This window comes from Macaca mulatta, chromosome 11, assembly GCF_049350105.2.
Source record: "Macaca mulatta isolate MMU2019108-1 chromosome 11, T2T-MMU8v2.0, whole genome shotgun sequence".
Taxonomy (NCBI): Eukaryota; Metazoa; Chordata; class Mammalia; order Primates; family Cercopithecidae; genus Macaca; species Macaca mulatta.
Window position 1 is genome coordinate 55160992 of NC_133416.1, and position 24446 is coordinate 55185437.

The 24446-nt window shown below is 38.7% G+C and overlaps 1 protein-coding gene and 1 pseudogene across 4 annotated transcripts in view; both read right to left on the reverse strand.

Moving 5' to 3' along the window:
- The window catches only part of SENP1 (SUMO specific peptidase 1), a 60731-nt gene that overhangs the window by 7443 nt on the left and 28842 nt on the right, over positions 1–24446 (reverse strand). For all 4 annotated transcript variants that reach the window (XM_015151558.3, XM_015151559.3, XM_015151556.3 and 1 more), the window contains exons 7-13: positions 23553–23656; positions 23184–23470; positions 20527–20581; positions 15666–15704; positions 14370–14454; positions 13839–13994; positions 12477–12608 (exon numbers count right to left, since the gene is read on the reverse strand). In XM_015151558.3, coding sequence (XP_015007044.2) covers positions 12477–12608; positions 13839–13994; positions 14370–14454; positions 15666–15704; positions 20527–20581; positions 23184–23470; positions 23553–23656 — 858 coding nt within the window. The remainder of the gene's footprint in view (positions 1–12476; positions 12609–13838; positions 13995–14369; positions 14455–15665; positions 15705–20526; positions 20582–23183; positions 23471–23552; positions 23657–24446) is intronic.
- On the reverse strand, positions 5190–5743 carry LOC114670837 (large ribosomal subunit protein eL37-like; annotated as a pseudogene).

Here is a 24446-nt window from a genome sequence, read left to right on the forward strand (position 1 = left end):
CCAGAACAGTGAGCTACTGCCCAACAGTAAGCAACGACATACTGGGTAGGCAGCAGTGAACACTGCCAGGAACACACCGGAGCATGGTCTAGACCAGAGAAAGGGCCTATAGATGAGGATGCCTAGGCAGCTGCGGGAAACCACACTCGCCATGAGGCAGAACTCTGAGGTGGGAAAGGCTAGGACTGAAGAAAGACACTGTTTTCTCTGCAGCTCTGATGACTGAGCAACAGGCCCAGTCAGCCCAAAGGACTCAGGTTATGGCTTATTCTCTGCCTAGTGCGATGCCCAACAGATAACTGGAGCTCAGTTGTTATAGATAATGATACTTAATCAAGACACAATTAGAATCAGGTATTTCTCAACTATAAGTTTCCAATCTAACTCCGCCCCTCAGGATAATGGTGCTAAAGGATGCCTCTAGGTTTCTAAAGGCAGCCACAAATGCAGTAGGATCTTCTCAGCAAGTACAGATTTCTAGGCTGTAAACTATGTTCTCTAATGAGGAAAAATTGGCAAGAAGGAATTCACTGATTCCTCTGGCCTTCTACCCATCTTATAATGTTGGCCACGTTATAGGGTAAGCCCTTCAACCCAAGACATAAGCAAATGACCTGCCAGTCACTGTAAGTGAAACCTTCCATGGGGCAGACAGCTTACATACTCCAAAAAGAAATAACGACTGAAGCAGGAGATGAAAGGGACCAGGCAGACAGATAAGGACGGTGAAGCACCTGACAGCCACGGAGATACATCTCCCCTAGGTGTCTATCAGAGATTACCTCTGGAATTGTAAGTCTGAAGTGAAAAAAAAAAGAATGACATAAATGAGTGTCATGCTATACATCACTATTCTATTTTTCAAGAGGAAAGAGTTCCAGAAACCAAGGAAGCTTAGCTGGACTTACACAGCCTGAGTTTTGCTTGTTTTTTCAACTAGAGAGGGTTCACTAGAAAGCTCAGGACCAACACAGTTGAACAAGAACAGAGAACCCCAGTGATCAGACAGCACGGTATCTGTTCCCTTTGAGAATTCCTCTTCCATTGCTGCACCCAACCAAAGTTTCTCAACTGAGAGGGAAAAGGCCTCCTCCAAAGTCAACTAGTTAATTAGCTCTAAGGAATGATCTGGGTTCTTTTTCATTTCCCCTAGATCCCAGTAGGAGGGAGTTTGGTGACCTCAATGCTCCCCACATTAGCTGAGAATGTAAATCTGACATCTGAGACAGAATTTAGATTTAAGTCTTTCTCCTCAATTTTTTAGCTATTACTCCATCCAAATGAGGAAAATTGCCACAGTTCAGCCAACACACCATCATACCAAAAAAACAAGCTAAGAGAGAACAAAGAAGTCCTACATGTCATCTCACAGAGGAGGGCTGAAAATGAAGGAAAAAGAAATGAGAGAAGGGATCACAGTGTTCAAGATGAAAGAGGAGCAGTGATGGTCACAGCATTTGCTTGCATTTTGTGAAGACAACGGTCCCCTACGCCAAGTTGGCAACAGCCCTTTACTCAAACAAGACTCTCTTAGCACCAGCAGATCCTAAATTCCCTTTGAAATAAGGAGCTAAAAGTAGATCAGCCCTGTGCTTGCTGTTTGTCTCGCCAATATACCACAATCTGAGGACTACTGTCAACGTTAGTCCACCTGTCACCTTTTCTGGGACCCACACTTGCCTCTATTTGCTCATTGTGGCTCTTGGTGCTTAAGGAGCTGCCCTTCCTGCTGCCTTCGCAGGCTTGGCCATAAGCATCTACTTGTCTATGCAGTCATGTTTAGGGATGGGTGGGTTGTTTATAGTGCCTTGTTCCTCCGAGATTTTATTTGAAGAGCTGCCAGGCTGAAGCTGAAAAAAGCTTTTCTTTCAGAGAAACGCCTACAATGTTTTCAAATTAAGGATTCAATCCCCTTTTCCTGTATGTTACCACAATGACATAAATGACCAATGCTATTTGCATCTTCCCTCTTCCCCAGTAAACCAGCCAAACTATTGTTTTCTCATGTTTTTAGAAATATTTCACTACCAGTAAAGTCTTGATTTTTAGCCATTCTCATGCTTATACTTTGAACCCGTCTAATCAGCTTGAGAAAAAATGTTCTAAAAGGCCTGCGCATGACAATACTTCTGAGCAGAGATTAAGACAACTTTTGGGGGGACAAAAGCCATTTTTCCAATTTTACCTCTCTAGATTTTCACCTTGACCTCCCCATTCTGATTTTCAAATTAAATTTACCCTTGTCAACCACAAAGTCCAAAAGACTAACTGAACAGCAGCATTTGATAGTGGGTCAGGTCATTCACTCATAGGAGTTAACCTAGTCATATTACAGAAACCAGAAAGGCAGGTTTCCCTCACTGCGAACATGCACACAGAATTTTTCTCACATGCCAATTCAAGGAACAAATTATCAGAATTATAGCTAAAATTTTAGAGAAAGGCAAGCAACATGTTAATGGAGTCATTTATGGAGAATAACTACTATTCTCCATGTGACCTTCCATAAATCCCTGGTTAATCAAGGCTAGTTCTATTGAGAAACACTTCAAAGAGATAAACCATAATAATCTGGATGCCAAAGAGTCATGTTAGAAAACTTTAGTTATGTAATCCCAGCACTTTGGGAGGCCGAGACGGGCGGATCACGAGGTCAGGAGATCGAGACCATCCTGGCTAACACGGTGAAACCCTGTCTCTACTAAAAAATACAAAAAACTAGCCAGGCGAGGTGGCGGGTGCCTGTAGTCCCAGCTACTCAGGAGGCTGAGGCAGGAGAATGGCGTGAACCCAGGAGGCGGAGCTTGCAGTGAGCCAAGATGCAGCCACTGCACTCCAGCCTGGGCGACAGAGCGAGACTCCATCTCAAAAAAAAAAAAAAAAAAAAAAAAAAACTTTAGTTCTGATCATTTTATTCCACACATAAGTGTACAAGCACATGGTGGATTCATCATATTCACTTAACTAATTTATTTCATTTTGCCTAGTTTTTTTCCTTCTTATGCAATCAGCTTTTATTCTCTAAGGAAAACCGATTCCTAAGGCTAGGTTTGTCTAGTTGAACTTAAATGTTTTGCAAGCTGTTTCCTCTCTTTACTGAGCATCACTCAAATTTAACTACTCCTTGGAAACAATTATCAAACTATGACCACTACCAATTCCCCCCATTCCCATAAAAAAATATATATATATATTCTGAAAGTTAGAATGCTAGACAAAGCTGGGCGTGAGCTCCTGCCTACAATCCTAGCACTTTGGGAGGCTAAGGTGGTAGGATCAATTGAGGCCAGGAATTCGAGAGCAGACTGGGCAATATAGTGAGACTTTCTCTCTAAAAACTAAAAATAAACAAAAAAGCCAGGCATGGTGGCACATTCCTGTGGTCCCAGCTCCTTGGGAGGCTGAGGCAGGAGGGTCACTTTAGCCCAGGAGTTTGAGGCTGCGGTGAACTATGATCACACCACTGCACTCTAGCCTGAGTTACAGAGTGAGACCCTGACTTGGAAAAAAAAAAAAAAAAGAATGTTCATCAAAATGCAAGTGCTCTGGTTCCAGATTCTGATTCTGCAATAAAAATCAGGTGACTTTGGTACTTCACTATAAAGTTTTACTTCTTATTTTATACTACCAATCAAGTACGAATATGCTCTCTATACACTAGGCTATTGTGATGCTGAACAGCCGAGACATCTCTTCCTTTTCAGAGATGAAGCTTACCAAGTAGGTAATTAGTCTGCCTGGTTAGCTGTGGCTTCAATGTAATTACAGTCTGCTATGTAGATTCTATCTTAATTCCTCCTTCACTATCCTCCTGTCCCCCATATTTCCTATGAGTTTGGTTCTCTTTGGCCTTTCACTAGCTGGTGAAGTTGGAAATACCGTATTCCAACAGTCCAGTGCTTTTCCAATTGGAAACAACTGGTAATAACTAATATGTGTTTATAGAGTAGAACCCATCCCCCAAAAAAGAGACATGTCAGCTTGCTATTTTTCCAATTCATCCATGTAAACTGACAGCAAGGAATGAGAGGGAGAATAGGGTCTTGGAGGGAAAATAATAGAGAGACAGGAAATGCTCCAGTTATCCTGCTTCTCCACGTAGGATAGGGCATAGAGGGCTGAGTAGAGGAAAAAGTGTTTCTGGTGTACAAATATTTGGGTGCATAGGATCGATCTAACTGTTCCAGTCTTCTACATCCTTACTGATTTTCTACTTATTCTATCCATTACTCAGAGGCAGTGAAACCTCCAATAGTAATAGATTTGTCTATTTCTCCTTTCAGTTCTATCAGATTATGCTTCACATATTTTGAAGTTCTGTTATTAGGTGTGTACATATTTAGGTTGTTAAGCCTTCTTGATGAACTGACCCTTTTATCATTAAGAAATGTCTCTATTACTGATAATATTCCTTGTTCTGAAATCTAATTTGTATAATGCTAAAAAGTCACTTTTTCTTTTGATTCATGTTTGCAGGGTATATTTTTTCTGTCCTTTAACTTTTGTAAACCTATGTCTTCACATTTAAAATGGTTTCTTGGCCAGGCGTAGTGGCTCACGTCTGTAATCCCGGCACTTTGGGAGGCCAAGGCAGTGGGTCACCTGTGGTCAGGAGTTCAAGACCAGCCTGGCCAACGTGGTGAAAACCCATCTCTACTAAAAGTAGAAAAATTAGCTGGGTGTGGTGGCAGGTGCCTGTAATCCCAGCTACTCGGGAGGCTGGGGCAGGAGAATCACTTGAAGCTGGGAGGCTGAGGTTGCAGTGAGCCAAGATCACGCCATTGTACTCTAGCCTGGGTGACAAGAGCAAAACTCCATCTCAAAAATAAATAATAAATAAATGGTTTCTTTCTTTTTTTTTTTTTTGAGACGGAGTGTTGCTCTGTTGCCCAGGCTGGAGTGCAGTGGCCGGATCTCAGCTCACTGCAAGCTCCGCCTCCCGGGTTTATGCCATTCTCCTGCCTCAGCCTCCCGAGTAGCTGGGACTATAGGCACCCGCCACCTTGCCCGGCTAGTTTTTTTTTTTTGTATTTTTTAGTAGAGACGGGGTTTCACCGTGTTAGCCAGGATAGTCTCGATCTCCTGACCTCGTGATCCGCCGTCTCGGCCTCCCAAAGTGCTGGGATTACAGGCTTGAGCCACCGCGCCCGGCCAATAAATGGTTTCTTACAGACAGCTTTTTAATCCAATCTGACAATCTCTGCCTCCTTTCACATATATGTAATATAGATATAACATATACATATAAACATATGTTTAACATATATACATTTTAAAAAACCAGAATATTTATTGCATGACTAATCACTGAAATTCTTAAGATTAACTGGATGACGCAACTGCTGCCCTCTTGGGTGTAGGTGTTGTTCCTTCACAGAGTCCATGCCTAAATTTGCAGTATACGATGTTTAGGTGCTTCATTCAACCAGTCGCAGTGGTATTTTATTTTAGCCTTGGCAGTCTAGTTATACTTTCTCTTGCCCTTAGCAGGGGAGCCACATTTGCCACAGGTTGACTTCTGAAGGCGGTAGGCCTTACAGCCACAGAGGCAGCACAACTTGTGTATCGTATCACGACACTTTCCAAACAGCGATGTTCCCTTCATCTTATTATCTTTACAGATACCTGCCAGACACCCTCACCAATGAATCCTTTTGCTGTTACACAGGGCCAAACATTCTCAAATTTCTCCCCTCAGCTCCTAACTGAGGTCAGAACTGTGCAGGCTCCCCAAAGGTCAGACTGAAGCAAGGGACACAGTGCAGCTTCAGCTCCACAATTATGGGCTTGGTCCCCCAGGCATCAGTCAGCAGCTATTCTTCTGGCTCAAGAGGGCCGCTGCATGCCTTTTTCCTGCCCACCAGCTCCCTTTATCTGGAAAGTTGCTGGCCTCCCCAAGGAGAGCCAATCTCTGCCTTTTAATTGGATGTTTATTTACCTTACTGTTCAGTAAGGCAGCCACTAGCCAAATGTGACTATTGAGCACTTGAAATGTGACTAATTCAACTAGAGATGTACTATAAGTGTAAACTGCATAGCACATTCAAAGAGAAGGTAAAATATCTCAATAGTATTTTGACTACATGCCAAAATGACATATTCTGGATATATTGGGTTAAATAATGTTATTTTTATATATTATATACAAAATATATATTTGATATATATTATATATTACATATTACATATACATATATCAAATATGTATTACATATATAAAATATATTATTTTATATATTTTTATATGTGATACAATATATATTAACATATTATATATTTTATATATATATTTTTGAGACAAAGTCTCACTCTGTTGCCCAGGCTGGAGTGCAGTGGTGTGATCTCAGCTCACTTTAACCTCCACCTCCCGGGTTCAAGCGATTCTGTGCCTCAGCCTCTCGGGTAGCTGGGATTACAGGCGCCTGCCACCACACCTGGCTAATTTTTGTATTTTTAGTAGAGATGGGGTTTCAGCATGTTGGTCAGGCTAGTCTCAAATTCCTGACCTCAGGTGATCCACCCGCCTCTACCTCCCAAAGTGCTGGGATTACAGGCGTGAGCCACTGTGGCCGGTCTATATTATATGTTTTTATATAAAAATATATTATTTATATATAACATATATTAAATATACATTTTTTATATATGTGTATATTTTTTAATTGAAACAGAGTCTTGCTCTGTCACCCAGGCAGGAGTGCAGTGGCACGATCTCGGCTCACTGCAACCTCTGCTTCCTGGGTTCAAGTGAATCTCCTGCCTCAGCCTCCCAATTACAGGCACACACCATGATGCCGGGCTAATTTTCTGTATTTTTAGTAGAGACAAGGTTTCGCCATGTTGGCCAGGCTGGTCTTAAACTCCTGACCTCAAGTGATCCACCCGCCTTGGCCTCCCAAGTGCTGGGATTACAGGCATGAGCCACTGCACTCGGCCCATTTTACTTTTTTAAAAGTAACTATTAGACAATTTAAAATATGTGGCTCACATTATATTTCTGTTGGACAATGCTGACCTAGGTAATTTACATTTAACATCAATGTGGTTGGGTTTAAATCTACCATCTTGCTTTTTTTTCCTATTTGCTCTATCTGTTCTTTTTATCTTTTTTCTTCTTTCCAACTCTTTTGGATTTTTAAAGTTCCATTTTATCTCCATTATTGGCTTAGTAAATATATCTTGCTTTTAATTTTTATGTTTTAGTGGTTACTCTATGATTTACTATGCCTTTAACTTATCATAGTCTACCTTCATATAACATTATACCACTTTATGTAGAGTATAAGGATCTTCCAATAGTATATTTGTCCATTTTGTCTCCTTCTTTGTGCTGTGATTATATTTTACTTCTATATGTTATAAATCCCACAGTATGTTGTTTTAGTTCTGCTTAGTCACCTCTCTTCTAGACATATAAAAAAATGAGAGCAACTCCACTCCTCTTCATTCCTTTGTGTAGACTGACATTTCCATTTGCAATTTTTCTTCTGCCTGAAGAACACATAATATTTCTTCTGGTACAGGTCTGCTGGTGATGAACTCTTATCAGCATTTGTTTGTCTGGAAAAGTACAGCCTTATTTTTTGAAAGATATATTTGCTGGGTATAGAATTTCTACTGACAAATTTGTTTCTTCTGCAGTACTTTAAAGATGTAGCTACATTGTCTTCTGGCCTACATTATTTCTGACAGTTATACCTATCTTTGTTCTTCTGTACTTAATGTGCCTTTTTCCTTCCGGTTGCACTTAGTATTTTTATCACCAGTTTTCAGCAACTTGATTACTATGTATTTTAGCATGATGTTTCTTCTACTTGGGGTATAGAGAACTTCTCAAACTTGTCAGTTCAGTTTTCAAATTTGAAAAATCTTCCATCATTATTTCTTTAAATAAATTTCTAACACCACCTATGCCCCCACCTTTCCTTCTGGGACTCCAATTACATGCTTAACCTGTCTGGTATAATCCCACAGCTCACTGATGCTCTTGACATCTTTCTTTTATTGTGTGTCTCATATTCCAGTTTCTACTGCTATTCAAGTTTACGAATTTTTTCTTATGAAGTGTCTAATCTACTATTAATACTACCTTATGTATTTTTATTTCAGATATACTTTTCATTTCTAGAAATTCAATGTCGGTCTTGTTTAAAAATATCTTCCATTTCTCTCCTCATGATGTCCATTTTCTTCTAACTTCTTGAATATGTGGAAGACATTTATAGTAACTTTTTAAATATCCTTGTCTGCTAATTCTATTATTTTGGTCATTTCTGGGTGTTTCTTTTCTCCCCCATCATAAATTGTACTTTCCTTCCTCGTGTATTTCTGGTCATTTCTAGTTGGATGCTGGATATTGCAAATTTTATGTTGGGCCTTGTTGTTGCTGGAATTTGTTATATTCCTTTAAATATTGTTAGGCTTTTCTCTGGGATATAGGTTATCTGGATCAGTTTCAGGCTTTTGAGGCTTGTTTTTAGGCTTTGTGATGGTGGGTCCAGAGCAGCCTTTATTCTGGCCTCAGGTGATCCTCTAGCGTCAGTTTTATTCTAGGGTCAGTTTTATTCTAGGGTCAGTTTCGCCCTATTTCTGAGGCAATACCCCTCTGAGGATTCTATTCAATGCCCTGTGACTTAGGAGGTTTTTCTACTCTAACTGGTTGGAACATAAACTACTGACACCTGTGCCGGCTCTAAAACTGTGCTGATCCCTTCTTTCTGGTGGTTCTTTCCCCAGCCTCCGGTAGCTTCTTCTCATACATGCACAAATTGGTACTCAGCCAAAGACTGGAGGGAAGCCCCCCTGCACAGGCTCTACCAGTCCCTCCTTCACAACACACACACCCCACCCTAGAAAGCTGGGGATATTATAGCATGCATCCCTTTTATTTCCCTTCCCTCAGGGATCACTGCCTGGTACTACCTGTTACCCAGTGTCTGAAAATTGTTGCTTCATGTTTTGTCTAATTTTCTAGTTAAGCTGAAAGGGTAAATCTTGTTTCCTTTATCATGACCAGAAGCAAAAGTCAGTTTTATTTACTTGTATACCTAAATTATATCCATGTATTTCTAAATTTATCTGATGCCTTTTAAAACAATCCTTAGTCCCTCAAAGGAGAACCATTTGGCCATAAAGAGAAACACAAAGCCTAAAGCAGTACTCAGGACAATAAACCTAGAATCTTAAAGTTGGAAGGGATTCCAGAAGTCACCCAATTCAATCTCCAGGAATTAATGCATAGTTTCTAATAATGACACCCATTTGAAAATATTTCCTTCTGTTTCTTGACTGTTTCAATCTACTTCTACTTTTGCAACTTATTTTTCCTTTCTCTGTTCTTCTAAAGAGACAGGGTCTCAGAGTCTTGTTCTGTCACCCACCCTGGAGTGGAGTGCAGGGGCACAATCATAACTCACGGCAGCCTCGACAGCCTGGCTCAAGCAATCCTCCCACCTCAGCTTCCCAGTGTTGGGGTTACAGGCATGAGCCACTGCTCCCAGCGTAATTTCTCCTTGCTTTAACTCCATCCTCCCTTCCTTAATTAGATATTTCTATTAATAACTAATCTCCTGACCCAATATAGAAATCCCCATCTACAGTGCCTTGATTTTAACAGTCTTCTTGCCTCCTTTGGTATTCTTTATATGGCAGCCAGTTCCCACATTCATTATATTAATCCTGTCAATCATTAGTCCTTTGAAGTTGTACGGAATTTAACCAAACTCACCTATAGAGAAATCCATTTATGAAAATTTTTTAAAAACCTATTGTATGAATAGGTACTGTGGTCTTCTTTTCTTTTAGGAACAGGGTATCCTAACGGCTTTCCATACATATTCCAAAAATAGGATTTCTGGGTTTTAATTTCCTTATAAACTGAATCTGATTCCTTTTACTTCCTGGTTCTTATATTCCTTTTTAACTCTGAAAGCCTACGAAGTATGGTACTTTGTTTATAAAATGGTAAGAACAATATATCAGTCACTTATTTTGGACAAAGTTTTAATACATCTTATAAAAAAGGAAACAGAAAAAGAAGAGAAATGATTATTAATGAAAATATCCACTTGAGGGAAGAAGAGAATTGAACAGAGGACAAATCATTTGCAAAAGAAGACTGATAGTTCACAACTGAGAAACAGAATTAAGTTTTGTTTTCTTTTTAAGACACAGAGTCTTGCTCCGTCACCCAGTCTAGAGTGCAGTGGCTCGATCATAGCTCACTATAAACTAAAACTCCTAAACTCAAGCAATCCTTCTTTCTTAGCTCAAGCAATCCTCCTGCTTCAGCCTCCTGAACAGCTGGGACTACAGGCACATGCCACCATGGCTGGCTAATTTTTAATTTTTTTGTGGAGATGGGGTCTTGCTATGTTGCCCAGGCTGCTCTTGAACTCCTGGCCTCAGGTGATCCTCTCACCTTAGCCATCCAAAGCACTGGGATTATAGGCATGACCCACTGCGTCTGGCCAAAATTCAGTATTCTTCAATGAGTATCAATACTTAAGGATATCTACTAATACTCCATCAGGATGTTAGCTTCTCAAGGGCAGTAACTTTGAAAGCCTACGAGGCATGGTACTTTGAAAATGGTGCTTTTTAAGATAGCTCCCATCATTATTATGGACGTGAATTGGCACTCACTTTCAAGGATAACATTATTCTGAACTGAAAAGAAATGCACTCCTTCTACAAAAGTTGTGGCTAGGTGTGGTAGGGATAAAGCAGACAAAGAATCTTTCCTTCCTCTCATCTCCTCTAAAATAATGTAATTTCCATTAACTTAGCTTGCTAAAACTCCAGCCTCTGATGGGCCCAGTGAATGGAAAATATGTCCTGATGAATGCTGTCTCTGTAAGGAATCTCACTGAGGTAAATGCCACAGTAAATCGCAAGAGCTCAGCTCATATCCTACTCATTGCTGCCCTCTAGGAGGTTTTCCATGATTTACAACAAACTAAAGCCTACTATCCCTTTAGAATAACTGACCTCTCCCCACCAGCAATGGCAGGAAAAAAAATGGCAAAAGACCACAGATCAAAAATAACGTAACAGTGGATACTTATAACTATCCTTGATTTTCATTTCCTCCTTTGATTTGGTGAACTCTTTTTTTCTATTATTTGAACCAATGTTCTAATATCTGAGCCAAAAGAAGCAAAGAGGGTTTCTTCTAAAGAAAGATAGTAACAAACCATGTCTTCCTTATTATTCTTGGTCACAGATATTATTCAGGGAGTGATGAGCTCCTGAAATTTTTATCTTATAAACCAACTAGTGGCAAAAAGAATGGGGCTGGCCCCAGAGAAACCCAGCATCCTGGACATGATACATGGCTCCTAAGTTCTATATATCTGATCTTAAGACCAGGATCCAATTTAAGATTCTGAGGTGGTAAGATATAGTAGATAAGACCCAATACTTGGGTCTTAATCTTGGCTCTGCTGTTTACTAGCTGTATAACCTTGCAAGTTTTTAAATCTTTCTATGCCTTGTTTCTTTATCTGTAGAATGGAGATGATAAAACTATCATATCTACCTCCAAAGATATGATGACTATTACAAGAATAAAACACATAAAACATGAATCGTACCTAATGAGGTAAATGATCAATAGTTATTAGCAAATATTATTTGGAAGGTCTTGATCATGCAAAAACAGGATATGGATATCTAAAATATTTAATGATTACTATACTGAGAAACTAAAGATCCTCCACAGCTGTGAAGCTTGAGTATACCCAGATTAGGCAGGGATGCTCACAGAAAGAAGGTACTTAGGAAAAGATACCCAACCCAGTTTTCCTTTGCTGTAAAAATAACCTTCTAAAATAAAATAGCTACTTACAGGTTTAGGTTTAGGAATAGATCAGTTTAAAAATTGTAGTGTAATTAATATACTTAAAATAAACTGGAGTTAGGAGGTGAAGACCGTAACTTTCCCAATACCTCAAATATTTAATAATAACTTTGTCAATGTCCATTTAAAAAATATCATACATAAATGGAGGCTATTTTGGAAATCTTATCATTCATTTTGTAAGCGATCTAAAATGAGTAGAACTTAGGTAGAAAGGGAAGTAAAACTGGATTCCTATAAAGAAATCCCAAAGTATTCCTTCATGCTGCAAAACGGTCAGCTAATACTTATTTGTTCAGAAGAGATGAACTGCAGAACAAGAGCCTTAAAGAGAGTGAGAATACCAATGAGTGAATGTCTTCTTCAGTGTTCAAATCTTCAATACAAGAAAAGGTAAATTCAGTGGTTCTCAGACTCTTAAATACACCTGAGATGTTTGTTAAAAATGCCTGTCTCCACCACACTCCCTCATGGTTACAAGAATGAAGAGGCCTATGAGAGGTGATTTCAATGCGGGTCATCCATGGACCACATTTTGAGAAATAGTGAGATAATGCCTTAATTTAACTGCCACTTAATGTTTGTTATTTGTATGTAAAAATAGATGCAATATTACCTCATCATTGAGCCAATTCAGATGGTTTAGAGTTTGAATATCTTTGCGTGTAATGGTCAGGCGAAATGCTTCACTGAGAACTTCATCCTGATTCCCATTACGAAATACATTCTTTATTTCTTTCTCCATTTCCTAAGAAAACAAAAGGTGTCAAGACATCAAACATGCGTGGCTTCAGGAAAACCATATTTCTCACCAAGCCCCATGAAATCCTCAGACTATATTTATCACCATTCGATTGTTTATAAATTTACTGTTAATTAGTTTACTTCTATGTAACATTTTGGTTTCTATTCCTTCCCAGTAATCCCTGATTACTTCTTTACACTTCATCTAGTCCTCCCTTCTCTTTTTCAGCACAACATTCAGATCCTTGTTTCCATATTAATTCCTAAAATCTGAAATAACCTTCTGCTATCAAATTTTCTAAGTCATGAGAAAAATTAACTATATTTTATATCTCTGGTCCAAACAACTTCCTGAGAAACAGATTTTTTAATGAAAGGTTATAGTAAGAGAGTAAAGGCAGTATCTTTTAGAAATTACTTTCTTAGAGATCTTTTTTAAAATATAAAATACAGAATTCAGTACAACTATAGTAAGTGTGTTATGCTCACTAGCTACAAGGTAGGTTTCAAAGAGACGTATGGATAAAGAAACGGATTATCTAAAAATGTACACAGACCTCCATGTATTTTCTAAATTTTCTATAATGGGTTTTATTACTTAAAAAAAGAGCAAACCTCAGCTTACAATTTAGGATCAAACTATTGTATGTGTGCAGTAAGTAAAAATGCACATGACAGGAAAGACAAATGTATTAAATGCTTCTCCACTGAAGTTGTTAAAAGCCACCAACAGTTCTTTCATAAATTTTCAATATTTTAAAAATAAAGCCCAGATTGGTATGTAAAATAAGTGAAAGCAGAAATATACAAGAAAACTTAAATACCAAGTGTTCTACGGCTTTTTTTTTTTTTTTTTTTTTTTTTGAGATGGAGTCTTGGCCTGTCACCCAGGCTAAAGTGCAGTGGCACGATCTCAGCTCACTGCAACCTCTGCCTCCCGGGTTCAAGCAATTCTCCTGTCTCAGCCTCCTGTGTAGCTGGGATTACAAGTGCCTGCCACCACGCCCAGCTGATTTTTGTATTTTTGGTAGAGACGGGGTTTCACCATGTTGGCCAGGCTGGTCTCGAACTCCTGACCTCAAGTGATCCACCCGCTTCAGCCTCCCAAAGTGATGGGATTACAGGCGTGAGCCACCGTGCTTGACCACTATTGCTTTTATGTTTGAAATTCGTCCGAGAGATTCTTTCTAAACATAATACTTGGTAGTGTAGAAATTAAGTGTATGTAATTTACCTCTGTAATTTCAGGAAATTCATCTTCACTATCAGTTAATTTATGACCTTTTTTTTGTGTTTCTTGGGCAACAGTAACAGGAATCTCCTTTTCAAGAGGTACACGAAGATGCAGTTCTACTGAATCATGTACTGAATGTTCCCGCTCCTGCAATCTCTGAAAGATAAAACTTCAGAATAAGCAGGATAAAGAAATCTGTGGCTGTTCCTTGACTTACGATAGGGTTATGTCCCAATAAACCTGTCATAAGTCAAGGAGCATGCTGAAATGCCTATTGCTTTCGCTTTTTTGTAAAGTCAAAAAATCATTAGTCAAACCATCACAAGTAGGGGACTATGTATATTTGTCTTATGTACAATGAGTAGTACTGACTGAACAGACCGAGAACATTTACCACATATCATAACATGCTATGCTACCATACGATCTTGGAATTACAACAGCAATTACCCAAATCTGGGTAACTTTCCAAAATAGTTTCTATTTCGATGTAGTATTTATTTGCAATATTATTCCAATTTTCTTTTTTACCTGGTTTTGAAGCTGTAAGGCCAATGCTTTCTGTTCTTCAATCTGGCGCAATCTTTCTCGTGCTCGAGAATCATAAACACTAGTTCTAGAAAATGAAAAGGAATGTGACCAAATGTAGACCACTCTCAGTATCAAACATATTGTTGATGTACACTGAGTATTAAATACAGAACCCTCACAAAGAAAGTCTAAAATCCTTACACTAACTTATCATCCTTATTTTAAGACATAGAGTGAAACCACATGTTACTGAAATTACTCTACTCTTTTTACGGACATTATTATTATTTTTTATAGAGACAGGGTCTCACTATGGTGCCCAGGCTGGTCTCAAACTCCTGGGCTCAAGCGACCCCCCTACCTTGGCCTCTCAAAGTGCTAGGATTACAGATGTGAGCCACCACACCCGAACTATTTTTACTGAAATTACTAAAAATATCAGTGCATTGCTAAATGTGAACAGATGACTTGTTAACATTTGTAAACACATAGTTCTTTTCTTAACATGCTTTTAAGATTATAATGAAAGCAAAACTTCAGTCTGGAAATCCAAAAATGGGATGGAACCCCAAAGGAGAAACTAATACAAGATATTGCTGAAGTTTAATTCAAATACTATATTTTTGATAGACTTTTTAAAAATTACCGAGACCAAGGGGTTTGGATAACTCAATAAAGTAAGTTTCTTAAACAAGACTAAATGCTTTCAGTGATTTTGCAAAGTCCAGAAATATGAATTATTCAATAAATTAGTTTTACAAATGCCAAAATAGGATCGTTTATTGTCCCTACTACATAATAGCTAACTCTATTTTTCCAATTTAATTTAGCTTCAACAATTGTTATAGATTTAATAAACGTAAGTGTAGAAATGTTCCAACTCCAACAAAATTTTGAAAACTCATCAACTTAAAAGTATAAACAGGTACTTTTTTCTTTTTTTTGAGACGGAGTCTTACTCTGTTGCCCAGGCTGGAGTGCAGTGGCATAATCTCGGCTCACTGTAACCTCCGACTCCCAGGTTCAAGCAATCCTCCCGCCTCAGCCTCCCACGAAGCTGGGATTACAGGCGCGTGCCACCACGCCCAGCCAATTTTTGTATTTTTAGTAGAGATGAGGTTTCACCATGTTGGCCAGGCTGGTCTTGAACTCCTGACCTCAGATGATTCACCCACCTCGGCCTCCCAAAGTGCTGGGATTACAGGCGTGAGCCACCACACCCAGCCTAAACAGGTACTTCTTATTGGCAAAAAACAAAGTGATTGAGAAGGAAAAATGATACCAAAAATAACTTACAATTCTTTGATCCACAGCTCTGCCTGGAAGAAAGTAGAACTATGGGTAGGAAAAGAAAAATTTGACAAATGAGCAGGAGGCTTATGAGAAAATGAAAATATTTTCATCAATAAAAACAATAATTTAAATAGTTTATACGAATGCTTTACAAGTATGGAATAAGTAAAAGGAATCCAAATGACATAAAATAACTGTAATTAGGAAATAAGGAGACACAGTCCTTATGCATACATATTAGTTAAAATCATATGGATACATATTAGTTAAAAAGGTGACCCAAAGTTCAGCAGAGATATTATATTTGGCATAGCTCCCTACTTGCATGAGAGACCAACATTACGTGAAAGAGGACATCACTTCTCAAAATAATACATTAAGCTAGAACATTGCTCTTCCCAAATGATTCAGATTGAAAAATTTATTAAAAATCCCCACCCACAAAATAATCTACATCAAATGGCTAACAAGCCAATGAGCCAAAGCAGAGAATCAGCAACACAACTTCATTCCAAAGATGACAGGTCAATTCTAGGTCCATGTGGCTCTTGCTGACAACCCAAGTGATATGCTGAGCAGAGCCACAGGCATGATTAATTGTCCTAGAGCCTCTTGTTTATTTCAAACTTCCTTATCTACAAACTTCTAACTAGGCAGGATCTATCACAGAAACAAAAAGAAAAAGAGTGAACACTTTTCCAAAGAAAACTTTTAAATATACAGAATAAGTAAACAGCATCAAATTGGGAGTTAAGAGACCTGGATCAGAGGCCAGGCATGGTGGCTCATTCCTGTAATCCTAGTGCTTTAGGAGGCTGAGGAGGGAGGATCGCTTGAGCCAAGAGCTCAAGACCAGACTGGGCAACACAGGGAGACTCTGTCTCTTAAAAACAAAACAAAAGAAAACAAAATCCTCTGCAACTAGAATAGTGCTTGGCACATAGTAGGCATTTAGTTTTCTTTTTTTGACTCTTACTCTGTTGCCCAGGCTGGAGTACAGTGGCACAATCTCAGCTCAATGCAACCTCCACCTCTCGGGTTCAAGAGATTCTCTGGCTTCAGCCTCCTGAGTAGCTGGGATTACAGGCACCCGTCACCACACCCGGCTAATTTTTTTTTTTTTTTTTTAAGTAGAGACGAGGTTTCACCATGTTGGCCAGGCTGGTCTTGAACTCACAACCTCAGGTGATCCATCCACCTTGGCCTTCCCAAAGTGCTAGGATTACAGGCATGAGCCACCATGCCCAGCCATGTAGTATTTCTTGAATGAACAAGTAATGTAGGGGCCAGCAGTTTTCTTCAATGGATCAAGGTATCCACTGGCTCAGGAAAACAAAATGCAGGGAAAATCTGCTTTTCCAAAGAGATGTATTATTTCTCATATAATTGAGGCATATAGTAATAATAACTACAACTGTGTTTGAGCACATACTTAGTGCTCTACATGTAAAACTCTACTCTAGATGTTTTATGTATTAGTTAAGCCTAATGAAAATGCCCATATTATTTAAACCTCAACATAATATATAAAAAAGAATTATTACTCATACTGTACAGAAATGAGAAAGGAGGTTCAAAATGATTATTTATCTTGAAAAGCCAGGATTAGAAGTCTTATCTGTCCAATTCCAAAGACTGTATTCTTTCGACTGTGCCTTTCAATAGATCAAAGCATTAAAAAAAAAAGCCGGGGGGAAATGAGTACTTGGGCTACTCAAGAGAGCACTTCAGCCTACCTAGGAAATTCATTTATCTAACAAAGATTTATTTACTAAGCACCCATCATATGCCAAGCACCATGACCAGCAATGGGTGACAGGTACAAAGGTATTAGTAACAAACAAGGTAGAAGGATGGAAGGAAAAACTAATGTTATCTGGCGAAGTCAAAGAAATCTTCTGAGAAAAAAAAATAACACCTGGGTGAGATTTGGAAAAGCAAAATTAAGGCCAGGCATGGTGGCTCATGCCTGTAATTCCAGCACTTTGGGAGGCCAAGGTGGGTGGAACACCGGAGGTCAGGAGTTCAAAACCAGCTTGGCCAACATGGTGAAACCCAATCTCTACTAAAAACACAAAAATTAGCTGGGTGTGGTGGCATATGCCTGTAATCCCAGCTACCCTGGAGGGTAAGGCACGAGAATTGCTTGAACCCGGGAGGCAGAGGTTGCAGTGAGCAGAGACTGTGCCACTGCACTCCAGCCTGGGTGATAGAGCAAGACTCTGTCTCACACACAAGAAAGAAAGAAAGAAAGAAAGAAAGAAAGAAAGAAAGAAAAAACGAAAGAAAGAACGAAAGAAAGAACGAAAGAAAGAAAGAACGAAAGAAAGAACGAAAGAAAGAAAGAACGAAAGAACGAAAGAACGAAAGAACGAAAGAACGAAAGAAAGAAAGAAAGAAAGAAAGAAAGAAAGAAAGAAAGAAGGAAAGAAAGAAGAGAAAGCAAAATAAGAGCTTATCAAGTAGACAGAGAGACAAAGGGACATCCAGACGGAACAAACAGAAAGTATAACGGCAAAGAGGTATGACACAGCATAGCATATTCTGGGAAATAAAAGCAGATCTTCATTACTGGAACTTAACTGGGAGGCAGTAGTGGAGAATTAAGAGTAGAGAGCCAATAAACCAAGCATCAGCAGAGTAGGCTCCAACTTTGACAAAGAGCATCACTCAAACAGCCTTACCCTACAGACCATTTTTCCTGCCAACTCATTCTTTAGTCATCATTAGGAGAAATCCTCCGTAAATGAAAGGCAGTTTTAGTAAAGAACCTAAGGAACTGAGATCAACTCTTTACCTGAGAGATCAACTTCTTCCCAAGAAAGCTGCACACATCTTGTGGCATTTCACATGAAGCACATATAAAAATAAGTGTTTTATCTGTAAGTTAATCTTCACGATTAAGTGTAAGGTATCAATACTGGCATTTTATTGATAAGGAAACTGAGGTTCAGAAGAGTAAGTTGTCCAAAGCTACGTGAAGCCTTTTCCAACCCAAAATCAGAAGGCAGATCTGACTCCAAAAAAAGATATAAGAAATAAAGAATCTAAACTATGAAGTCTCCCCCAAAGACTTAACAAATAGAGAATTTTAAGAAATATTTAAAGCTTAGAACACATCGGGGAGCTGCAAAGAAGTAGGGGAACTAAGATGAGAAAGAATATTTCATTACCCTTAATCTTCTCAATAGAAAACTGATGTTATTCTCATCCTAGCAATTGAATTCCCAAAGCCATATATGGCAAAGGCACACCAATCATAGTAACCTACTGGATCACAGAGCAAGAAGTATTTGATACCTCCAGATAAGTAAAGTTTCATGCAGAAGTTCACATGTGAATTGAGACCTGAAAGATAAAACACTACTGACAGACAAAGCTGAGGTATGGAGGACATTCCAGGCAAAAAGAACACTGAATGTGAAGGCAAGAAATGCTTACTGTATTTACAAACTGAAAATAGTCCAGCTTATAAAAACACATGAAAGAGTCCCATATTTCCATATGGCTCCCTCTTACCTCCATCATGTCTCTGCTCAAGTCACTTGATCAGAGACTTTCCATGACCACCCTATACAAATAGTATCTTCCCAATCCTACTCTATATATTACCCTGCTTCAATTTTCTTCATAGCACTTATCACTTCAAGGCATATACGTTTGTTTATTTGTTCACTATCTGTCCTTCATCCTTCCCCTCAAGTAGAATGCAAGCTTCTTGAGAATAGGGACTTCACATTGTTCACTATTATCCTCAATATTTATACTAGTACCTGGCACACAGTAGGCTCTTGGTAAATACTTGTTAAAGTGAGAAAGTGAGGCTTGTGAAAGAAGTGCTTTGTAAGTGCATAGTAAGGAGCCTGGCTTAATTCGATGTCTAATAAACCACCCTTGAAGGAGGTTAACAAATAATCATTAAACCCCTTTAATGAATGATCAGACACATATTCTGAAAGATCACTCTGACTGCAGTATGGAAGATGGACTAAAGAACAAAGTAGACCAGGTGCAGTGGCTCACACCTATGATTCCAACACTTTGGAAGGCCAAGTCAGGAGGATCGCTTGAGGCTAGGAGTGCAAAACCAGCCTGGTCAACATAGCGAGATCCTGTCTCTACAAAAGAAAAATTTAAAAATTAGCCAAGTAAGGTGGCAAGCATCTGTGGTCCCAGCTACTGAGGAGGCTGAGGCAGGAGAATCGCTTGAGCCCAGGAGTTCAAGGCTGCAGTGAGCCATGATTGTACCACGCTGCACTCCTGCCTAGGTGACAGAGCAAGACCCTGTCTCAAAACAAAAACAAAAACAAATGAAAAAAGAGCAAGGCAGAAGAATTGTTTCAAGAACATGGTATGGTGGAAGATGGAATGAAGAACAAAATAGAGGCTGAAGGAAGAACAATTATAAAGCCACTGAAATAATTCAAGTAATATGTGACAGAGGTCTGAATTGAGGTAGTTTTACATTGTGTAACTTTTAGTGAAAAAGTTGTGATTAAAGAAAGGCAAAACAATGTTAAGAACAAACTTTTAGGCCAGGCATAGGCTCACACCTGTAATCCCAGAACTTTGGGAGGCCGAGGCGGGTGGATCACTTGAGGTCAGGAGTTCGAGACCAGCCTGGCCTACATAGCAAAACCCCATCTCTACTAAAAATACAAAAATTAGCTGGGCATGGTGGCGTGCGCCTATAATCCCAGCTACTTGGGAGGCTGAGGCAGAAGAATCGCTTGAACGAGGGAGGTGGAGGTTGCAGTGAACCAAGATTGCGCCACTATACTCCAGCCTGGGTGACAGAGCGAGGCTCCGTCTCAAAAAAATTAATTAATTAATTAATAAAGAACAAGCTTTTTCCAAAGTTTACCTGGGAGTTGGAGTCTGGGAATCTTTCACTTTCAGTAAAATCACAGAGTCTGATCCTAAATAAAGAAACACAAGAGCATTTCATTAGTAATAAAACTCCACAAAGTTATACTTTCTAGATATCTTAGTTTAAGTTTCCATACTTTGCTGTATTTTATTTCCACAAAAATAACATAAGAACAAAGGTCAGATGGGAGAGAAAGAGAGGTAAGTCCATTGTCACTGAGAACAGAAATAGGTCTTTGTGAAGAACTTGCTTCACAAATAAGAAAGTCCCTGGGAAATACAAGCATATTGGCCCTTCAGCATCTACTCCTAGGCTGCACTTGCTCCCTGTGCTTCCTGTCTGTTTCAGGAGAACAAGAAAATGGCAGGATTCCTTAAAAGTCTTCATGGTAGTCCTCCATCTGCAATTTTGGTTTCTATGGTTTCAGTTACTCGTAGTTAATCATGGTACATATATATTAAATGGAAAATTCCAGAAATAATTAGTAAATTTTAAATTGCATGCCATTCCAAGTAATGTGATAAAAATCTCTATCCAGCTCTATTTCAGGCATGAAATCATCCCTTTGTCCAGCATATCCACATTGTATGCACCACCTGTCATTTAGTTGTCACCTCAGTCATCAGTCTCAGTATAGCAGTGCTTGTGTTCAGTAACCCTTACTTAATAACGTCCCCAAAAGGCAAAAGTAATGATGCTGGCAATTCAGGTATGCCAAAGAGAAGGTGTAAAAAGTGCTTCCCCAGCCTGGCCAACATGGTGAAACCCCGTCTCTGCTAAGAATACAAAAATTAGCTGGGCATGATGGCTCACACCTGTAATCCCAGCTACTCAAGAGGTTGAGGCAGGAGTAGCACTTGAACCCAGGAGATGGAGGTTGCAGTGAACCAAGGTGGTCCCACTGTACTCCTGCCTGAGCGACAGAGTGACACTCAGTCTCAAAAAAAAAACAAAAAAACAAAAAACCTACTTCCTTTAAGTGAAAGGGTGAAAGTTCTTGATTTAATAAGAAAAAAGTAACATTTTCATTATAGTGTATTGTTATAATTTTTCTATTATTAGTTATTATTGTTGATCTCTTACTGCACCTAATTTATAATCAAAAGTATGTATGTATATTATGTGTATAAGGTATAGTATATATAGTATACTCTCCATGGTTTCAAGCACCCACTGGCTGGGGGTGGGTCTTGGAACATATCCTCCCCCCACAGATAAGGGGGAACTACTGTAGTTCATGATCTACAATGAGACTGAATTAGGTGAAAGGAGGAAAGGGGTGGAGGAAAGGAAGAGGGAAGGAAACTGGAAGAAGGAGGGAAGGGGGACAGGGAAGGAAATATCACCCCAGGAGGTATCTAAAAAGTACAAATTTTATCATTCTATTATGTATTTTCTCTGTTGAATACTACTCAAAGGCAGGAATCGTGTTCTTCTAAAGTGCTATGATTAGATCCTCAGAGTATTTATTAAATGGTACAAGGAAAGTAATTAAACAGTGCAATGTAGTATATTTGTTTCAATTTAGTTGTATAATATCTGCAACACAATGTATGTTTCTGAGGTTAAAGGAGTTTGTTTTTTTTGGCTTTTTTTTTTCCCTTTACAGTTCTCAGTATATCACCTCACAAAATATAACAAGAGTCTTCATGGATATGTGTAGCTATATAATGATGCTGCCAAAAAGTTTAATCCTGAGTGAGAATTCTCATAAAGTGACAAGTAGATAAAAAAAACAAAACTCAACCTGAGAAAGGAGGGGAACGACTAGTGCTCCATCTATCAAAAAATCCCTGATGTTTAACCATTTAACCTAAAACTTGTTTTAAGTTACATACCTAAGTACGTACCATAAATTGATACATAATACATACCTAAAGAAGGGGAAAATTAAGGAAACAAAGAAATCTATCACAACAAAACGTTAATTAACTGGAATGCAAAGAGAGTGAATATTTCAGTTAGTTGAAAATTAGGTAGAAAGCTTTTTGTTTCCAATGCTGACAATCATTCTAAAACGCACAAACCTAAATACTTAAGCTTCAATATTTATCTGATGTTTCAAAACTCCTACAACTTCAGAATTCTTACTTACCACTGTAAAGTCATAGAAACAGAGAAAGTGCTGAAGCAATTGGGCTGAGTATATATACTCTGACTCTAGCCTCTACTTAGAAAGTTAATTGTTTAAATAAAAAGTATCAAATCATTTGCATCTTGAGGTAAGAAAAAAAGAATATCCTATTTGTGGGTTTAATTTACTCATAGCATGGTTAATTGAATCATATGTATTTAAAGTATGGAAGTACATGTCTTACAAGTTCCATATCCCTTATCCAAAATGGTTGGGACCAGAAGTTTCAAATTTTGGATTTTTTTGACTTTTGAATATTTGCATTATACAATTTGAGCATCCCAAATCCAAATATCCAAAATCCCAAATGCTCCACTGAGCATTTCCTTAGAGTATCATGTTGGTATTCATAAAGTTTCAGATTTTGGAACATTTTGGATTTCATATTTCCAGATTCGGTATGCTCAAACTGTGTATGTTTATTTATATGTATATTACAATGTTGCCTGTAATAGAGCTAATAAACAGTTAATTGGCTATTAGGACTAAAAATGTAGTTATATGATACCATGTTTACCTTCAGATTGTGTATTTGAAGCTGCTAAGTTATCTGGCTGATGTGGAACAGAGTGGTGATGATGGGGTTGATGAAGAGTATCAGAATCTTTGGATCCAAATGCAACAACATCTGGGGTATAAGAAGAGAGGGAATATACACTGTGGGACAGCTGTTCCTGGTTAGTTAAAATGCTGGCAGATCCAGATGATGAAGTATCAGAGCCAATGATCTGAGATGCACAAGAGTTTCCATTTTTAAATAGTGAGTCCTTCAAAGTATTTTTACTGGAACTAAGACATCGAGACCTAGCAAGAGAAGAATATTGTTTCAATATCAAATAATAAATTGTAGAATTAAATTCATCTGAAATATGCTTCTGTGACTCACAGGTGTAAAGGAAAATGTGTGGTAGGTTTGGCTATAGAAAACTGTTTCCCTGTGACCATCTGTAGCAGCTGTCTGTAAATCTCTCTTTCTTCTTCTTGAACTGTCTATAAAAACAAACAAACAAACAAAAAAAACAGTTTAAACACATGCAATAAGGCAAGTACTTCTCAAACCAGCATGTAAATGGAATCCTAGCTCTGCCAAAGCTCAGGCAGAATCCTTAAGATAATTAAGAATTACGGGCCTGACACAGTGGCTCATGCCTGTAATTCCAGCATTTTGGGAGGACAAGCGGGGAGGATCATTTGAGGCTAGAAGTTCAAAACCAGCCCAGTCAACATAGTGAGACCCCAACTCTACAAAAGAAAAACTAAAAAAAACTGGCTGTAGTGGCACATGCCTGTGGTCCCAGCTACTAGGGAGGCTGAGGCAGGATAATCACTTGAACCTGGAAGGCGAAGGTTGCAGTGAGCGAAGATCGTGCCACTACACTCCAGCCCGGGGGCAGAGCAAGACTCCATCTCAAAAAAAAAAGAAAAAGAAAAAGAAATATATATATATAAAATTATCAAATGTGTAAAAGAGAGGTTGAGTAAATATCAGATAATATACTTTGAAAAATTATGGAATATATATTTAAATAATAGTGCAGAGAAGCTATAGGTTATAAAACCAGAAAGGCAGCAGGTAATCACTTCTGAGTCAAAAAAGAGTCCCAGAAATAAAGGGCCTCTAAATTAGGATTCCAACAAATCCCTTGATTCCTGAAACCTGTTAGAAAAATCACAAGGAAGTAACCAGAATAGTCCAAAACAGTTGGAGTGGAATATCTTGCCAACAGTTTCCTATTTTATTTAAGTGCAGTTACTTTCCAGAGACAATTTTCATCTCCAA